At 39.6% G+C, this 17,148-nt stretch overlaps 2 protein-coding genes across 3 annotated transcripts; both read left to right on the top strand.

Annotated features, from left to right (window-relative positions):
* The first annotated feature begins 407 nt into the window (after positions 1-407).
* jam3a (junctional adhesion molecule 3a) lies at positions 408-10,500 on the top strand. Of its 2 annotated transcripts, none has more exons than XM_077612211.1 (9): positions 408-618; positions 6,821-6,892; positions 6,988-7,101; positions 7,246-7,398; positions 7,605-7,807; positions 8,003-8,102; positions 8,977-9,106; positions 9,186-9,237; positions 9,409-10,500. In XM_077612211.1, exons 1-9 carry the CDS (start codon positions 555-557, stop codon positions 9,442-9,444), a joined length of 924 nt encoding a protein of 307 aa, XP_077468337.1. In that variant the 5' UTR covers positions 408-554; the 3' UTR covers positions 9,445-10,500. The 2 variants fall into 2 exon arrangements, with proteins under 2 accessions (XP_077468337.1, XP_077468336.1); XM_077612210.1 differs by lacking the exon at positions 408-618 and adding an exon at positions 680-1,051.
* A 321-nt stretch (positions 10,501-10,821) lies between these two features.
* LOC144083509 (vacuolar protein sorting-associated protein 26B-like) lies at positions 10,822-14,956 on the top strand. Its single transcript, XM_077611424.1, has 7 exons — positions 10,822-10,991; positions 11,202-11,442; positions 12,429-12,585; positions 12,661-12,825; positions 12,942-13,117; positions 13,495-13,637; positions 14,284-14,956. The coding sequence occupies exons 2-7, from the start codon at positions 11,220-11,222 to the stop codon at positions 14,455-14,457; spliced, it is 1,038 nt and encodes a 345-aa protein (XP_077467550.1). The 5' UTR covers positions 10,822-10,991; positions 11,202-11,219; the 3' UTR covers positions 14,458-14,956.
* Positions 14,957-17,148: the final 2,192 nt, after the last annotated feature.

The raw sequence follows: 17,148 nt of genomic DNA, 5'->3' as shown, positions 1-17,148 counted from the left end.
ACCCAATGATGAAGTGGTTCTTTCACCTGACTTGGTTGCGGGCAGCCTAAGTTCAATTCCCACTCGGGGATGGTGTGATTGTCAGCATGTGGCTGGCAACCAATTCGGGGTGCCCTTGGTTGGCTGGGATAGGCTCCAGCATCCCCCGCGACCCTTGTGTGAATAGGTGGTACAGATGATGAATGAATGGTCACTTTTAAATAAATGATTTAGTTGATAGGACCTTGGAACAGATTAAGTTAGTAAACTCTAATTAGGAAAATTTTAAGTTACAAAAACCATTTCAGGAACCAATTTATTTCTTAAATAGAGGTGGCACTGTATGCACTCGCAATTTAGTAGTTTTGCTTAATCCATCAGGTGCTCGGATCCTGCAAGACAACGTGCGGGGCTTAAGCACTATCCACTGTAGCTATGGAAACTGGTTGCTGGCAACATCCACCAGCCCTCTTTTTTCTCGCTCTCCCTTTCTCTCTTTCTGTGTCCCCCCATCCTCCTCGTACCTTGTGCGAGGTGGCGACACTGGCGAGCGTGCGTGCGGCCACGAACGACAAATGAGACGCTGCAAGATGGCGATTGTGCGACTGGTCGCGTGTTGTGTGCTGTGCATCAACCTCGGTAAGCGCTCGATCCATATCGTGCATACGCGCATGTCGCCTCTACGCCGCCGCAGCAGCTGTTCCTCCGGCTAACATTCCGAGCAGCTGCTGCCGAGTTAGCTTTACGTAAACAGGTTCAAAGAGATGAAAGACACGCTGGAATTGTACGTTTGATACCCTCTGATCGTACGTTAATCAAAGAGGGCAGTGACGTAGCCTTTCTTTATAGTGAGGCTGAGTAGTGGTAGTTGGAGCAGTACTCCCCAATTAGGTTCATAGTATAGTTCCTCGCTGCTGATTAAGAGAAGGGAATTCTCACTGTTTTATTCATATTTTTGGCACGCGACGTGTTCCGATGTCAGCTACTCTGTCGTTTGGGATGGCGAGAAACAGGAGGACAACATCTGCTTTGTGCGCGGCGTCACTTTGTGTTGTCGTGTGCGCCTTCATGTGTAAGTACATCAATCCTCCATGCTGCTTGGTTTCACTATTATTGTAAATATGGATGTTTAAGTTAAGGACGAGGCTTACGCGAGTTGCTTTTTTCCCAAATGTGTTGTGAGAAAATAAGGGGGTGATGTAAATTTTTCAGAACGGTAGGTGCACCTGAGGAATTGGAGGAGAATGATAATGATGCCCTCACTGTTAATGTTGTTCGGTTGTTTTAGGCGTTTACTTGGTTGATGAAGTCTCCTTCAAATTCCGTTCAGAAATCGTGGATCAGTGGTCATGTATTGCATTTGGAATGATAGTGAACAGCAAGCAGATCACAAAATATTTTCCTTTTGTTCAAAGTGGTTAATGAAGCAGTTAATGAACTATTAAAATGTTAATAACTTCAAAGTAGATTGATCATTTTTTTCAAGGGTGCTATGAAATTTGGTTTGGAAAATGAAGGTCTAACTGATGCAATCCCTTAAAATGTTCTTTGATCAGTTTAAAAGATATTTTCTTTCCAGGTCCGTAGACAATGGCCGACAATGTGCTCTGGCCACTCCCAGTTAAGGTTGAAACAAAAGAAAGTGTCTTAGATGTGTATTAAAAATGACTTCATTGTCGACTATCTTAGTGCTAAAACCTATTGTGACATCCATAAATATGTAACATAATGTAGACATGATCGATAAGCCACAAACCAATCGCTATCTGAACACGGCGAGGCATTATGGATTATAGAGAGAACATTTACCATCTCACAGTCATATATTTTCATAATATTATCTTTAATATTGGTACAGTATACTAAGTCCGTTTTTTAGTTTGATTTAAATGTGGACATTTAAAATTGTGGCCATCATGTGACTAATGATACAGAGGTGAAGCAATCACAACACGGGTGGTGAGGTCTCATCTACCTCGCCGAGAACAACCAGGCAATGAATGTGAGTGGTATTGGAATGATGTGTCTGTATGTGTGCGGTCACCTTGCTGAGTGAACGCCTGTGGTGTCTTGCCCGGCGTCTATAAACGCTAGATTGCATCCGTACGGTTGAAACCTTTGACCTCAGTGTAAATCAACACGCTCACTATCTCCCACCCCTGTGGCTTTCCATTCGTTTTTGCATTCATGAATAATACAGATTAATCGATAATTTGCTATGTGGAATTATTGTCCACCAAGTTTTTAACTAGGCGTACCTTGTTTTTAATGAACTTGTTGCTTGACCAATCCATTTTAACTAGGAGGAATGGCAGTGCCAGTGACTATAAGGAACATTCAATCTAAGTCTCTTTCAGTCAATAGGTTTGAAGTCTAAAAACAATGCCAAAAGGCTCCATAATAGACAAATTAACATGATTTCAACCGTAATTACCAAAAAAGTGCATATAAACCCGGCTAGTGTTGGCTATTGTTTTATTGCATTGATATTTGTGTTAAGGTTGTAGTGAGTGACTCATCGCACCAATATAGATGTCCCCAGGAATTAATGTTTTTAATGAAGTTTATAGCTCTTGAGGGTAAAAAAAATACTCCTTGCGAATGACTTCATTGTTTCAAAATTAACTATTGCATTTTAGTTAGAATGATCGGCTGAATTAAAAGAATAACACATGTTTTCTCATCTCCCTCAAGATTTTAAGATAACAAACACATGGTCAACTCGCTAGTTGTGATACAGTATATCCCAGCGGCCCTGTTGCTTGCAGCATGTTTTCTAAGGAAGTACTCCATGGAATGTCTGGGAAAGGTTTTTTTTATAGCTGCGTTCATATTTTGGTGCGTAAGAGGATTGCGGGACATGACTACTGGAGTGCACATTTCCACAGACAGCAGAATGCCTATTGTATGACGAGTAAATGGAAGAAGACGGATTAAGGCGTGCTGGGATTATTGTCATCATTCCCTAATATATTGTCTTTAGGTTGACCCGCATTTTGACACAGAGGCTCCATTGTCACCTTTTATTTTAATTGTCAGCTTCATTTAACATTTCATTTCTACATTGTCTTTTTGCATTCCCACGGCCTACATTTGGTTAGGGTGACAACCTCTATAAAACAGCGCACTAATTTTACAGTCACTGAACAAATAAGGGATGGGAATTTAAAAGAACACTATTTCCTTGATCACAGAGCTCTCTGTGAATGTTCTGATCTCCTATTTCAAATACTGGTGTTGTGCTTAAACCAATGCTGTTAAGTTAAAATACAGATACCCTTCAAAATGAATGGAAATTTCATTAAGATGTTCTGCCTTCACCCCAAAAAATATTTTAAAAGTAATTTCACCCATTATGCTGTACTATTAGGACATACTTGTGTCAAAACAAGTCACAAACATCACAAAACATTGAGGTGTAATAGACGAACACCTGACAAATACTGAACCGAAACAGTGAGGACTTGTTATATGCTTTGTTCTCGTAATATTACAACAATTAACTCTTTAATTTATTCCATGGAATTATTATTGACCTGCAACAGATGATCCCTACTAGATTATCTGTCAGTTTCAAGCCATGGAGTGTAATTCAATGTTTATTTCATGTGTAGAAGGTACATAGTATGGTGTGATGTTATAAAAGCACTACATCCACAAATGTCATGCTTTGGATGTGCCTCAAAGGGGTGGGGGGTGAGGGTGGAGGTGAGGGCAAGCACTCATGCCTTTATAGCCGCTCTTTTACTGAGCCATAATACTACACCTCTGGCCTCCCTGCCTCGTACGAAGCTGTTAAAGGATAATCCACAAGTTGCGAGGGATTGTTTGCTGGACAAATTCGCCTTGTGTCTGTCCCTCAGGATGTCCAGACACAGCTGGAATAAAAAAAATAGCTCTCAACCCCCACCAACATGTGCAGGGTGGGAAAAGTCAGCGAGGGAGACAGAACCCGAGCCCTGGGAGTCATGTCTCATCTTCACACGATGGGGCCTTGATACGGCTTGATGCTCAGGCAGGAGCAGTGTTTTTATTGCTTCCACAGTCCCTCTGTGTGGGCCTGCGTGTGTATGTGTGTATGCGTGTGTGCACACGCAAGTTGGCGGCATCCTCAGAGGCAAGCGGACTGATGTCGCGTGGTAGCGGGCTGCTTTGAATAAAGACCTCTGAATTAGTCAGAAAGCTGCAGGGGAACAAGGAAAGGGGCATGTCTTGTGGTGTGCGCGGGTCTTTTACTTGTCTTAATTTCAGCCTCCATTTTGGAGCCTTTTATCCAACCCCCAGTGGGAGTGTGGAAACCGTCTTGACCCAGCAAGGGGTTATGTCCCATGTGTGGCCTTCTATTAACTAAATGAAAAGCATCAGACATGAATTAAAAGGCCCAGTGGATGATGAAAACATTCAGTGTAGCAATCAAGATTTTAAATGAACAGCATTTAGGGATAACACGTTGTCACCCTTGCCTAACTTCATATATTAAAGAAGTATGATAAGAAAATGATTGTCATATACTGTAAATAACTACGATTGCAACAAAAGTTGAGGTTTTAGGAGAATAAAGTAGAAACGGGAAATGATAGTAAACTTGGAACTTTTCATTTTACAATCGGTATAATGTACAAACTTATGACTCGAGTAATTTTATAAGAATAAACAATATTAACAGTTTTATAGCGCACTATGACTATCTAAAATGATCTAAAATAACTCGAGTATGTGAGTTGACCATTTTCTTCCTCCTCCTCTTTAATTTGATAGCAAAGCAGCCGTCTATTTAAAAGGAACTGGCATTTACTTAAATAACACAGATTGCTTTGAGGAGTCCACTCAAGCAAGGGCTGCTAAAAACTTAAGTTACTGTATGCTCTGTGTGCCCCAGGGCAAACAAGAATGATGATTAAATATGCAGCACATTTAAGCATGGTTAGGTAATTTGCGCTTCTGCTTTTTTGCGGCGCCCACACTTTTTGTTTATTGCTCAAAATCTACATGAATTTTAAACGAGAAGGACTTTACCTGCTGAGAAAACTGCCATTGTTGCATTTTAAGGCGTTAAAACAACAGCTGACACAAATGTATTATTTAGCTGCTTCAGTTTGTCAAGACTGCGCACCTGTCAAGGCGATGATACGTAATGGTTGCGATAATGCTCTGCTTTGAAGTCTTCTCATGTCATGTTCCAACATTGGGCTCGGGATCCTTTTTGTGGTCTTCTAGCTTTCTTCCTATTCAATATTAATAGACCGCACGTTACGTTGACTGTGGCTTTCCAGCATGCTGCACAGTCTCATACTAATAAAGAGCAGACCTTGTGAACTTAGACCTCAAAGTCTTGTGAAGAATTCTAGATTCATTGATAAGTCAGGTGTCTGGACATGATTTAGAAAAAAAAATGGTAGCTTGAGCTTTTAGCATATTTACCAGAACATCTTTACTCATACGACAACATGTACAACAACAACGTTGGGGAAATTTTATTTCCCTGATTGCCAGTTAAGCGCAGAGCACAAAAAGACAGTCAGCTTGACAGAGGGCAAAACCATGTGCTTTAATCAATTGGAGAAGCCAACTGCATCTGAGTGTGAAACACCACAGATGCTTTTATGAAGGCATGCCAGGACACAAGACGGTGCAAGACAGTCTGCATTTTAGCAGTCTAGAGAACCAGTTTTGATTCTTACAGCACATCACCAGCACTATCAAGGGCACTAAGAACATATCTATCCTGGCGTGTGACTGTTTCATGAAAAGACCGCTTGGGGCACGCTCCATTATCAACATCTGCTCATCAGCTGTTCAGAGCTGGAAGGCAAGTGAATGTCCATCAAAGTAGGCCGTAGAGCATCTGTGTCACTCTTAGTACACAGAGCCCCAAGCATACTGGTCAACACAGGAGAATCAAAGGCAAGAACCAAAATGACCAAGAAGACAAAGCCTCAAGATGATCCTGAATCTGGAGAGAAGGTCCAAAATGACAATGCAAACTGTGAACATACCAAGTTGTGACCAGACCGGAATGAGTTCGTATGATGCTGGAAAAACCAGAGAAGACAAAGAGACAATATTTGTGTGTGTTTTAGCTGTGAAAACCTAACAATATTATGTAGGGACAGACGCATGCTATTTTTATAACATCTAATGAAGATAAAGCTGTTATGTATCAATAATTCATCTGCCCAAAGATTGCGATGCATTATTTTTCCACACCTAATGAAGATTATATCAGTCAATTTGGCACTGCCAAGTGGTTATTAAAGTAATTGTCCAATGTATCATAGTGAGAGCAACTGTATTTCCACTGCTACTTTGTAGGGGTAGATGAGGTGACCAGAGTTTGATATAGAACTTCAATTGTGCTGGGGAGTGCTTCTGTGCCCGTAGCTAATAAATTGACAAATCAATGCCCCCGTAAAGCTCAAAGTCAGCACTCTAACCTCCGCTTGTGTCTGGAAAAAAGCCAGAACAATAAAAGGCCGTCACTGCTAGAATATTTATGGCCCGGTTCCATATCGTTATGGTTTTATGAGCAGCAATTGAACATTCGTAGCGTCCCCTCTCGTGACCCACCGTCAGCCGCATTATTATCCAATTAACCATCATAAAGGGAAGTGAGCGACAAAGTGGAAGTGAAGCTATGTGTATACCCTCCTTCGGTTTTGGGTTAATCTTCTCGGATAGGAATAGGAAGCATTTAATACTTCTCCTAGCAGGGAGCTTGTGTGTGTGTTTATCATGATAATCCGCTGTTTATAAAGCAAGCTGCCCAGCTGCTAATGTCTGCTAATGAAAATTCCATCACGGTGACTCAGCTTTAAATAATTTTTCTCCTGTCTTTCCACAGGCCACATCCCGTCATCGGTCGCAGTAATCCTCCGGACTACAGACAAGATTGTGTGGGCAAATGAGTTTGAGCGTAAGTTGCCGCAACCTATTTCCCCCAAAAAAGTAGCTTTTCATTCCCTCAATTTGCATTGCACCCGCCATCCCACCCACCTCTTTTTTTTTTAGCCGTTGAGCTGACCTGCTTAATAGAGTCCATCTCCACCAACAACCCGAGGATTGAGTGGAAGAAGATAAGGAATGGCATCCCGAGCTATGTTTACTTTCAAAGGAAGATATCAGGTATGGCGGTCGGTATAAACTGACGAGAATGAATGGCACTCTTCAGAAAACTCTGCTCTGGATTCCGTTCGTGACCTGACCCGAGCCATGCTGTGTTTTTCAATCAGCCATTGTAAAGTTTTCCCCACTCTCTCCATTTTTAAGGCGACTTGGAAAACAGAGCACAGCTTAGAGAGCCAGCCAACATTCTGATCTTCAACGCCACCCGCACAGACACGGCCGAGTACCGTTGCGAGGTGGCTGCCATTGACGATCAGAGGGACTTTGATGAGATTCTAATCAGCCTGGCTGTGAGAGGTGTGTGAAATTAAACAACTAAATAAACATGGCTGCCTTTAATACTAAAGAGTGTTCGTAACTATGCTACTTTGAATGCACAATTTTTCACAATTTGTCTAATTTATACAACACAACCGTCAAAAGTAGCTAGTAACTATCACCACGCAAAGATGTTCACAAGTCTGGAGCACAAATTTACACCAAATTTGTATTGTTGTGCACAGTGAAACCCGTGGTGCCCCGATGCAGCGTGCCTGAAGCAGTCACGGTGGGCACGTCGACCGAGCTCCGGTGTCTAGAGAATGAGGGCTTCCCGACACCCATCTACCGCTGGTTCCACAACAACGAGGAGCTTCCCCAGGATCCCAAGAACACGCCCAAGTTTATCAATGCCACATACACCATTAACACAGACACTGGAAGCCTGGTACGTACACACTTTTTTTTAGTCTATCCAACTTTGTGGGAAAGCACATTCCCTTTCCTTTTACGGCCTCTAGTCTTAATACTTTTGTATATGAAAACAGTCAATATTCAGATGTGAGCACCGGAAACAACATTTTAACATTTTGTCGACATTGCACTAAAGTCACTCAACTAACTTGACATTTTCTCTTGTCAGAAATTCCGCAGGGTAAGGAAGGAGGACGCGGGGGAATACTACTGCCAAGCCAAGAATGATGCGGGCCACGCCCAGTGTCCCTCCCAGTTGATGGAAGTTTGTGAGTGACATTTTATTGCATGTGCACTTTTGTCTACTGTAAGGAGAATGTTGACGTTTAGTACGTGAATGGCATTGTATACATTTAAAAGACAGCAGAATTAGGATACTGCGGATGATTGCAATTCTAAATGGAACTCATAATTCAGCAGTTTGTCACTAGGAAGAGCAGCCACACTCCTAATAGCATTTTCATACACATTTATGAGGTTGTTAGCATGAATGTGAATTTATGCCTGTTGAAGAAAGGCTTGCAAGCCAGCCATCCTCACGAGATAAGTCATTAAATAGGCCAGTGCCACTAATGTAAGTTTTGTTTAGTTAACAGTCCCAAGAGGACCAAAAAAAGTTTAAAACATGACCTGATGAGCAAAGTGCTTACTATATTCGTTAGATCAGAACCCTAATGTAAGGTTTACGCAACAGCCTAGTAGTTTTTCTAACGTTTAATACACCAGCATGTAATGTGTGCAATGCCGAGAACCAAAATATAAATGCAAAACTTTTGGTATTTGATCCCATTTGTAAGAGGCAGAAATCGCAACTCCCTTGTGGATGTACACAGATGGCTAATTTCTGTAGAGATGTTCCCATCATTTTAGAGTAGCATTTTATTGTGAGCAATCAAAGTTTGAGTCATTTGTAATAATAAGTTCTATTAATCAATATAAAAATTCTAAAAATTCACAATGTCACACAACTTTTAAGGAAATCTTGGAGGGTACTCTTGACGTTCATGCGGGCCACCAAGTGAGGTGGCCTCCGTAACAGTTAACACGCTGAGATATAAATGACCATGACAAATACCTCATAAAACTGGTTTGCTTAGATTGATTGTATATTTTGAAATAAGAATATCTTTCTATTGTTTACAGATGACGTTGACATCCTCGACATTGTCCTCAAGTCTATCGGTGGCGTGTTAGCAGTGTTCCTTGTGATCGGCTGCATTTGGCATTGTCTTTTACGCGCATTTTCCACCAAAAAAGGCCACAATGAAAACGAGTGAGTTACTAAAAGTGTAGTCTATTTTTCCGTGTAATGGCAACATACGCATTTATTGTGTATTTATCTTTTATTGCAGATTTAGTTGGCCGGCACAGAACGACGGGGTTGAATATGGCGATGCAGATGAGGTAAAAAAAATTAATCAAAATTGTTTTATTTTATTAAAGAGGTTATACTAATTATGTAAAATTTTAATAGTTTGCAGTTTGACTGCCGATTTTAGCAAGCTGTTTAGAACTTGCATTTTCGGGAAATATTTATAATGTGTCCTTCATAGCTGAAGTACTATTTTTTTTCAGGGACATTTTCGCCACAAGTCATCGTTTATCATCTGACAACCTAGGACGAAGTGGCGACAAAGGTTAACATGCAGCAACAACGGCACGGGTGGTTAAATTTAAGCTGTACCATGGCACACTCTGTTCTCTAATGCACATTAAAATAAACCAACTTGCCAAAGTAATGCTATATATGGGTTTGTGGCCCTAGTTCACTGTTTTATAGCGTCAACAGATTTTCTATTTTTTTGACTATCCAGTGTTCCTTTCATTATCCACCTTGCACTTTTAGAACGTTTTTTCCCCCCACGCATTTTTACTTGACGCATCATTCACTACCAAGCTGTGACATCTAGCCAATTGATGGTGGTGAGGCATGTGTTAGAACAGAATTCCATCACCAATTTTGGAACAAACTCTTTTTGTAATGTTTTTTAATACACTGAACTTGTTTTACAGAAGTCCTCTTGTGTTTTGTCTGTGATGATATAAGAAACACTGTTTTCTTCATTAAAGTTGGCAAGAGTTAAAAGCGGTATTGTTTAATTTTTTTTCTTCTTCCGAGTGGCCAAGAGATGAAAAGCGGTATTTGTACATAGATGTATGGGCAATAAATAGCTGACTGAAAGCAAAGGATAGATAATATAAGGTAAAATGGGGCACAATTTATCCACCTTGAGCGTTCAGTAGGAAAAAATACATCAGATGTTACATGTAAAAGTTACCCGGTGGATTTTAATATTATATATCCAACTTTGCTGCAAATTCAGTATTTACTTTAAAGGTGGCAATGTATGACTTACAGTGCTGTTTGTGTATAAGTGACCTTCTGTGTTTTACTACTGTTTTGGTTGTAGTTATTGGACATATTGTCCAGTTTTGCCTCTATATTGTACATTGATGCTAAAATGTTTTCCCCCAGTACCTTATTGTAAATAAGGCCATATGTAAACTGATCAAAAGGAAAATTTGACAGTGCAGTAATTACTGTCTAATGTTGTTTCAAACTTTTTTTTCTGGTCTTCATAATTTGTGTAAAAACTCAGGAACTGTTGTACAATGTCCACTATTCATGGTTGATTTTTGTCATGATTAAAATACATTTGAAATGTTGACATTGTGTGTGTCCTTTTAATGGCTTGTAGAAAGTATTACAAAAATGTGGACTGGGATATATGCTTATTTAGTTTTTATATTTGAATCTTGATGCTCAACTAAGTAAAAATATTTAACTAATATTTACTTTTTTAAACTGCATATTACAGCTTTGTGTTCAAATTCAATCGACCTACCCAAAAATTCTGATTTCTACTGTAAATAAAACCATTTTTTAAACAAAACTGCATTACCCAAATAGTATGCTTTTGTTTGCGCCACACTTCCGATACGCAAACGACGGTCCGTTTGTGTGCTCTTATTTTGTAGTAAAACTGACCCGGATATACTAGTGTCAAGCCAAATGACTTGCATCGTTAATATTTGACAACATTGGCGACATTCTCTTAACGGAACATAACAAACATGTAATTTTACGATAATCGAGTCGTGATCGAGTTTTACATGGCTAAAGATATTCGACTGCAAATGAACGGGAAAAATTGAAGGTACACTTTTTTTTTTAAATCGATGGGCATTTAGTTTTTTTTTCTTTTTTCTTGAGGCGCACGTAGCGTTGCTGTTTTCAGCTCCGTCGCTGCTGCAATCGGGCATGGACATTTAAAACGTGTTTGTATTACAAATACGTCTGCTATTTAATAGCGTGGCGTGCGGCCCTCGAAAGGAGGGAAATTTAACCTTTGGGCCTTCTTCTGTAGCTCTATAAGATAACAACAATGAGCTTCTTCAGTTTCGGACAAAATGCGGAGATCGACGTGGTGCTCAACGACGCCGACACCAGAAAAAAAGCAGAGCACAAGACGGAAGATGGCAAAAAGGACAAGTATTTTCTCTTCTACGACGGAGAGACCGTCAGCGGCAGGGTCAACGTCACACTCAAGAGCCCCGGAAAGAGGCTGGAACACCAGGGCATCAAGATTGAATTTGTCGGACAAATCGGTAAGCAAATGTTATCTATTCACCCATCTAGAATACAAGAGATACCCATCAGAAACCTGCGAGCTCCTTTACCCCACATCTCCCCATCTCATGCAAGAAGGAAAAATGAATGTGATTATTGGAAAATCTTGTCTAGCATACCCGCATGCTGTACAACAAGTACATTACAACCTACCCAATGCAAATAACCTACATAGAGGAACATTTACAATACATAGTGAACACCCTCTCAAAATGCGGTTGTAATTGCATATCAATGCCACATGATGGCGGCAATGAAACTAAAATGTATAAAGTATTGCCTTTACCACCCAGCTACTCTAGAACCTATGTTTCATAAACGGTTGTACTAAGTTGTAAAAAATCAATAAGCAAAAATTTACTAAAAAAAGGACTTAAGGTAGACTCATCAATAGTAATACCTAGTTTACTAGCTATATGCATTCATACGGTAGGTCTTGACACTCAGCCACTTAAAAAAAATGGCTGTTAAGACCTACCATATGCATGCATGTACATCTATCTATATGTATGTATATATGTGCTTATATACATGTATGCATGCATATATATACATATATATGTGTGTGTGTGTGTGTGTATATATGTGTGTGTATATATATATGTGTGTGTATATATATATATATATATATATATATATATATATATATTAGGAACACGCTTATTTATTTATATATTTATTCATGTATTTATTTATTAACTTATTACCTATCTATTTATGTCTGAAATGCCTTTCCTATTTCTGCATCCTCACCCTCTTGCTACTGTGACAACTAAATTTCCCGAATACGGGATGAATAAAGTTATCCAATCCAATATAATATGCTGGCACAAGCAGTAGTGCTACCAACCCAAATGTCGGTTTTCATTCTTGAAGATAGAGGAAAAACTGTGATTTTGCCTAAGATGTACTAAAGCGTGTCAAAAGGACTAGGATGGGTCAACATATGGCTTTTTGTTCTCAGAGCTGTATTACGACCGAGGGAACCACCATGAGTTCGTTTCCCTGGTTAAAGACCTGGCGAGGCCCGGTGAGATGACCCAATCGCAGACTTTTGACTTTGAGTTTACCCACGTAGAGAAGCCCTACGAGTCCTACACCGGCCAGAACGTCAAACTCAGGTAAACCTTCAGAAACTATAGTGACATTTCAACTGTTGAAGTGGACAAGCTACAGAAATGTCTACCTGGGTGCAGATACTTCCTTCGTGCAACCGTAATCCGAAGACTTAATGACATCAGCAAAGAGTTGGACATTGTGGTGCACACACTCAGCACTTATCCAGAACTTAACTCTTCTATTAAAATGGAAGTTGGCATCGAGGACTGTCTCCACATTGAGTTTGAGTACAACAAATCCAAGTAAGGATTAGTAACTTTTGCATTGTGGGCAAAATGTGGGTAATATAGATATCTCATTGGATTGTGTGGTACCTAATGTTGTAATGCAATTACTTTCTAATCCTTCTCTCTAACAGATACCACCTTAAAGATGTAATCGTTGGAAAAATTTACTTCCTCCTGGTGAGGATTAAGATAAAGCATATGGAGATTGACATTATTAAGCGCGAGACGACTGGGACGGGCCCCAGCGTGTACCATGAAAATGACACCATTGCCAAGTATGAAATTATGGATGGAGCGCCAGTCCGGGGTAAATACTTTTTTTTTTTATTATCTAACTTTGTTGTTGTCCCATTGAACTTGTCTGGAGGTTTGCAGCCCTGCTATTATATTTCCAGTCAAATTGTTGTAAACTTCAATGTGTTACACAATGACCAATGAGAGCTTTGTTCCTACCAAATAAACAAACAGGTGGGCAAAAGCAGATTTGATCAATTTATACATGTTTCAAGAGAGGTAGAGCATTTTACACTATAACTAAAAGAAATTAAAACTACTCGGGTGTGCTGCCATTCCCCCAAAATACTTGACAGAAAACCTATTTTTCCCCAATAACGAATGAACATAGTTCCACAATGTGTTGCTCGAACTTCATTCAGAAATATTTTCACTGTTTGCTCCTTTTAGGCGAGTCCATTCCTATCCGGTTGTTTCTCGCTGGCTACGACCTTACTCCCACTATGCGAGACATCAACAAGAAGTTCTCAGTGCGCTACTATTTGAACCTGGTGCTCATTGATGAGGAGGAAAGACGCTACTTCAAACAGCAGGTACTGCAGCCGTGCATGTCAAAGCATTACTATGACAAATATTTCCACTCTGAGGGGCTGAAGGGGGGGCTCAATGTGCCAAATAAGGAAAATGCTTTTCAATGTGATTGTCAGCTGCTAGGATCAGCGTTCAGCACTTTGCTTGCCTGGACGGGCAACTGGGTCACAGAACATGTCATTTATAATGCAGTGCATGTGTAGACCTCAACAGAGATGATACAGATGCTAAATGACTCATTCTATCGCTCAGTTAAATTGCCAGCGATCATTTCCGGCTGGTATTGTTATATAATTTACTCATTTACAGATGGGGGAGGCTTCCATTAGGTTGGAAGCCTTGATTTATACTAAGGCGTTAAACAAGTATATCAAAATTTATGTCATGTGAAAGTGGAATTTTAACTAGATAGAAGTAAGATTGAAGTGACAGAACATAAGAAGAAAAGATTTTTTCCTGTTGAGTAAAACATGACTTTTTGCTGGAAAATTCTTATACGTATAGAATTGGTAATTGAGAAATCATTTACAAATCAGGCACTTAAATTACCTAATTACCTGATAAAGTGGGAGGCTGTCAGAGAACACAAAACTAATGGTTGCAGTTTTCTGCAGGTATAATATGTATTCATTTGACATATATTTGCAGGAGATCACACTGTGGCGTAAAGGTGACGTGGTAAGAAAGAGCATGTCCCACCAGGCCGCCATCGCCTCCCAACGCTACGAGGGCTCGGCCGCCTCAGAGAGCGCGTTGGAGCAGTGCGCCAAAGAGGAAAGCGGGTCCGAGCCTCGCCTTAGACTGGATCGGGGGTCTCCATGAGGCGAACATTCATACCCGCGAGAGGAATTTTAAGGGAGACTGGACTGAGTTTATCTTCCCTCGCTTTGTTTTACTTGGATTTTGTTCGTCAGCGGTAAACTCAAACTAAAGCACCTCCCGCGTAATAATTCCTCCGATTTTCAAGCTAACGCCATTCCGTGTGTACTCCTAATGCTATTGCGGCTAAATGAGTTAAAACTTTGAATAAGCGACATTCCAGTTATAAAGAACTCAGAAATGTGAAATCTATCCAAGTTTTATTCTACGCATGTAGATGTGTAAATAAGAGATTCAAATCAGCATTGTGGCGGCTTAACTAGGTCGTCACTTCCTAGTGTTTCATTTGTTTAGACAAGTGTGTCCTAATACGCCCAAACATGATTTAAGTCTTTTAAAGCAGAGTTACGTTAGAAATATTTAGATCTTTTTGCAAAGAAAAATGTTTGTCCTCCGATTGTCAAATAAATTAATGCAAAATAGAAAAAAAGCCACACACTTATTTTGCATTTTGGTGTCTTATTTTTTTCATCCCAAACATTTCACAAAGAAAAGGGTCACTATATATCATATACTTACTTAAATGTACGTAATGAAAAAATGATTTCAACCCGTCGCAAAGTCACAGTGGTTCTTGTTCCTCCAAGCTTAGAAGAAAGTCAAATTCTTCTGTCGGGATAATAAATAGGCAAAGAGGATGTTGCCAAGTTTGAAAAGATCCAGTGACTAGATACTGACTAGATTCTAGTGAATTACCACTGGTGAGTGGCTGGACAGACAGCCTAGGCCGAGTGAACAGCATTGCATTCTTCAGAGGCCCCCCTTTGGTGCTATGCTGCAGGTGGTACTTTTTGAGTTCGCCAAGAGGAAGAAAACGCTTCAACATTCTTTGGTATTGCACGTCCACCTGAGAGTCAAAAGCTTTGTCATCCTTCCTCACCTATTGCTATCCTGCATTTGCGGTTGTTCTTGTGTTGTTGCCAGTTTTTGTTCGACAGCTATGAATGATGGGCAGGTATCTTTACATGAATCTTTACTTTTAAATGTGTTTTTTTAAAGTGCAATTGGTATTTTAATTTAAAATTGCATTTTAGTAAAAATGATAAATCTAATTTTCAAAACAAATTCAGATGTTATAGTTTAATGATAAAATATCCCCATTCAGGTGGTAGCAGTTTCAAGAAAAATAATTGTAATATATTTTTATTTTATTAAATAGATAGGACCTTTTTTTATTAAATCCTAATTATACATTTAGCCTATGTTGTCAAATATTTGTTTTAAACTAAAACTAATTTAAATTTGCATACAGGGTTAGATGTCAATCAAACCAAGTTTCAACGAGTTTGGGCGCCATACCAGTTCAAGTGATTTCATTTCCGTATTTACCGTAATAACTTAAAATTGACTTCCTTTTGTTCCCACCTTTTTTAACACTTATTTCCAATTTCATTTCTGTGCTTTGTCTTACTTACCATTCTCCATTTGGGGTTTTCTGTCGTGCTGCTGGCATCATAATGAACATCTTTCTTGTCAAATTGAGTGTGGTCCACATATGCTTCCTTCACTATCTGACGAAAGAAAGAAGCAACAAGTTTTAATAATTGTAACATGAAATCATTACAATCAGAGTAATGCCTTATATTAGCATTTGCATGAGTAATTTACTGAGAAAAATGCAATTCTCACTACAATTTATGGCTACACAAGCCATCATGTGATCTTACTTTAATGAGTCCAGCTATTCCAGGTTCTTTACAGTTGCTGTGGTAGAAGAATGCCAGCTGGCCCTCTTTCATCTGATGCATAAAGTTCCGTGCCTGAGAAAAATGCAGCAACAGTTGTGTGTTAAGGTCTCCAATTTTTTTTGTTCTAGTATTTAGACAATAGGAGCCTAGGAGTCTAATTTACCTGATAGTTGCGGACACCGTCCCAGCAGCTTGTCTGACTTGGTAAAGACTTCAGATCCTCAATCCCAAACTGTAGACATTTTGATGATATAAAATAAGATTACCAAATACATACAGAAGTAGTCTTCTCATATCGTACCTTGACATCAATGCCGTTCTCAAAACGGCTTTCCGGCTCAGATTTCATAAGCCAGTGGTTATACTGGTCAGTGCTTGCCTCCTCCGAAGTCTTACTGGAAGATGAAGTCTTCCGCTTGACGCTTGGCTTTGAAGGAGAGTCAAGGTTTTTTTCAGCATCTTGGCCTGTATTAACCACAACATGCTTTTTAAATGTGAATTGGAAGAAAAAAATCGTAGTCCATAACAAATGCTGCTTACCTAAATTTACTGTTTTTCTCGCTCGTTTCTTTGGTGGCATTGCTTCTTTACTGTAAGGAACACAATTTGTTTTAAAACAAAATAATAGCAACTATAAAAACTTAAAGCAGAGATAGTCACGGATGGACTAAAAGTACTAAATTTGTTAGACTTTATTCCAAACATTTAGTGGAAGGGAGAGGAGCAGTACATTAAGTGTTTAATCTGACCACTTCAAAAAAAGTATTATTTCAACTTTTGGGGCTTTTTAGAGCAACATTTTTTAATGTTTATTTGACTTTTTCTGCATCGGAAACTGAAAAAATGCATTAGATGTCCGTGTATGAGCGTGACTTTGTATTAAACAATACAAAACCATGTTCTTTGGAGGAAAACCATGGTAAACTCGACTAATAGCTCTTAGATT

This window comes from Stigmatopora argus, chromosome 10 (assembly GCF_051989625.1).
Source record: "Stigmatopora argus isolate UIUO_Sarg chromosome 10, RoL_Sarg_1.0, whole genome shotgun sequence".
NCBI classification, from domain to species: Eukaryota; Metazoa; Chordata; class Actinopteri; order Syngnathiformes; family Syngnathidae; genus Stigmatopora; species Stigmatopora argus.
This window is presented reverse-complemented; position numbering and strand designations above follow the sequence as displayed.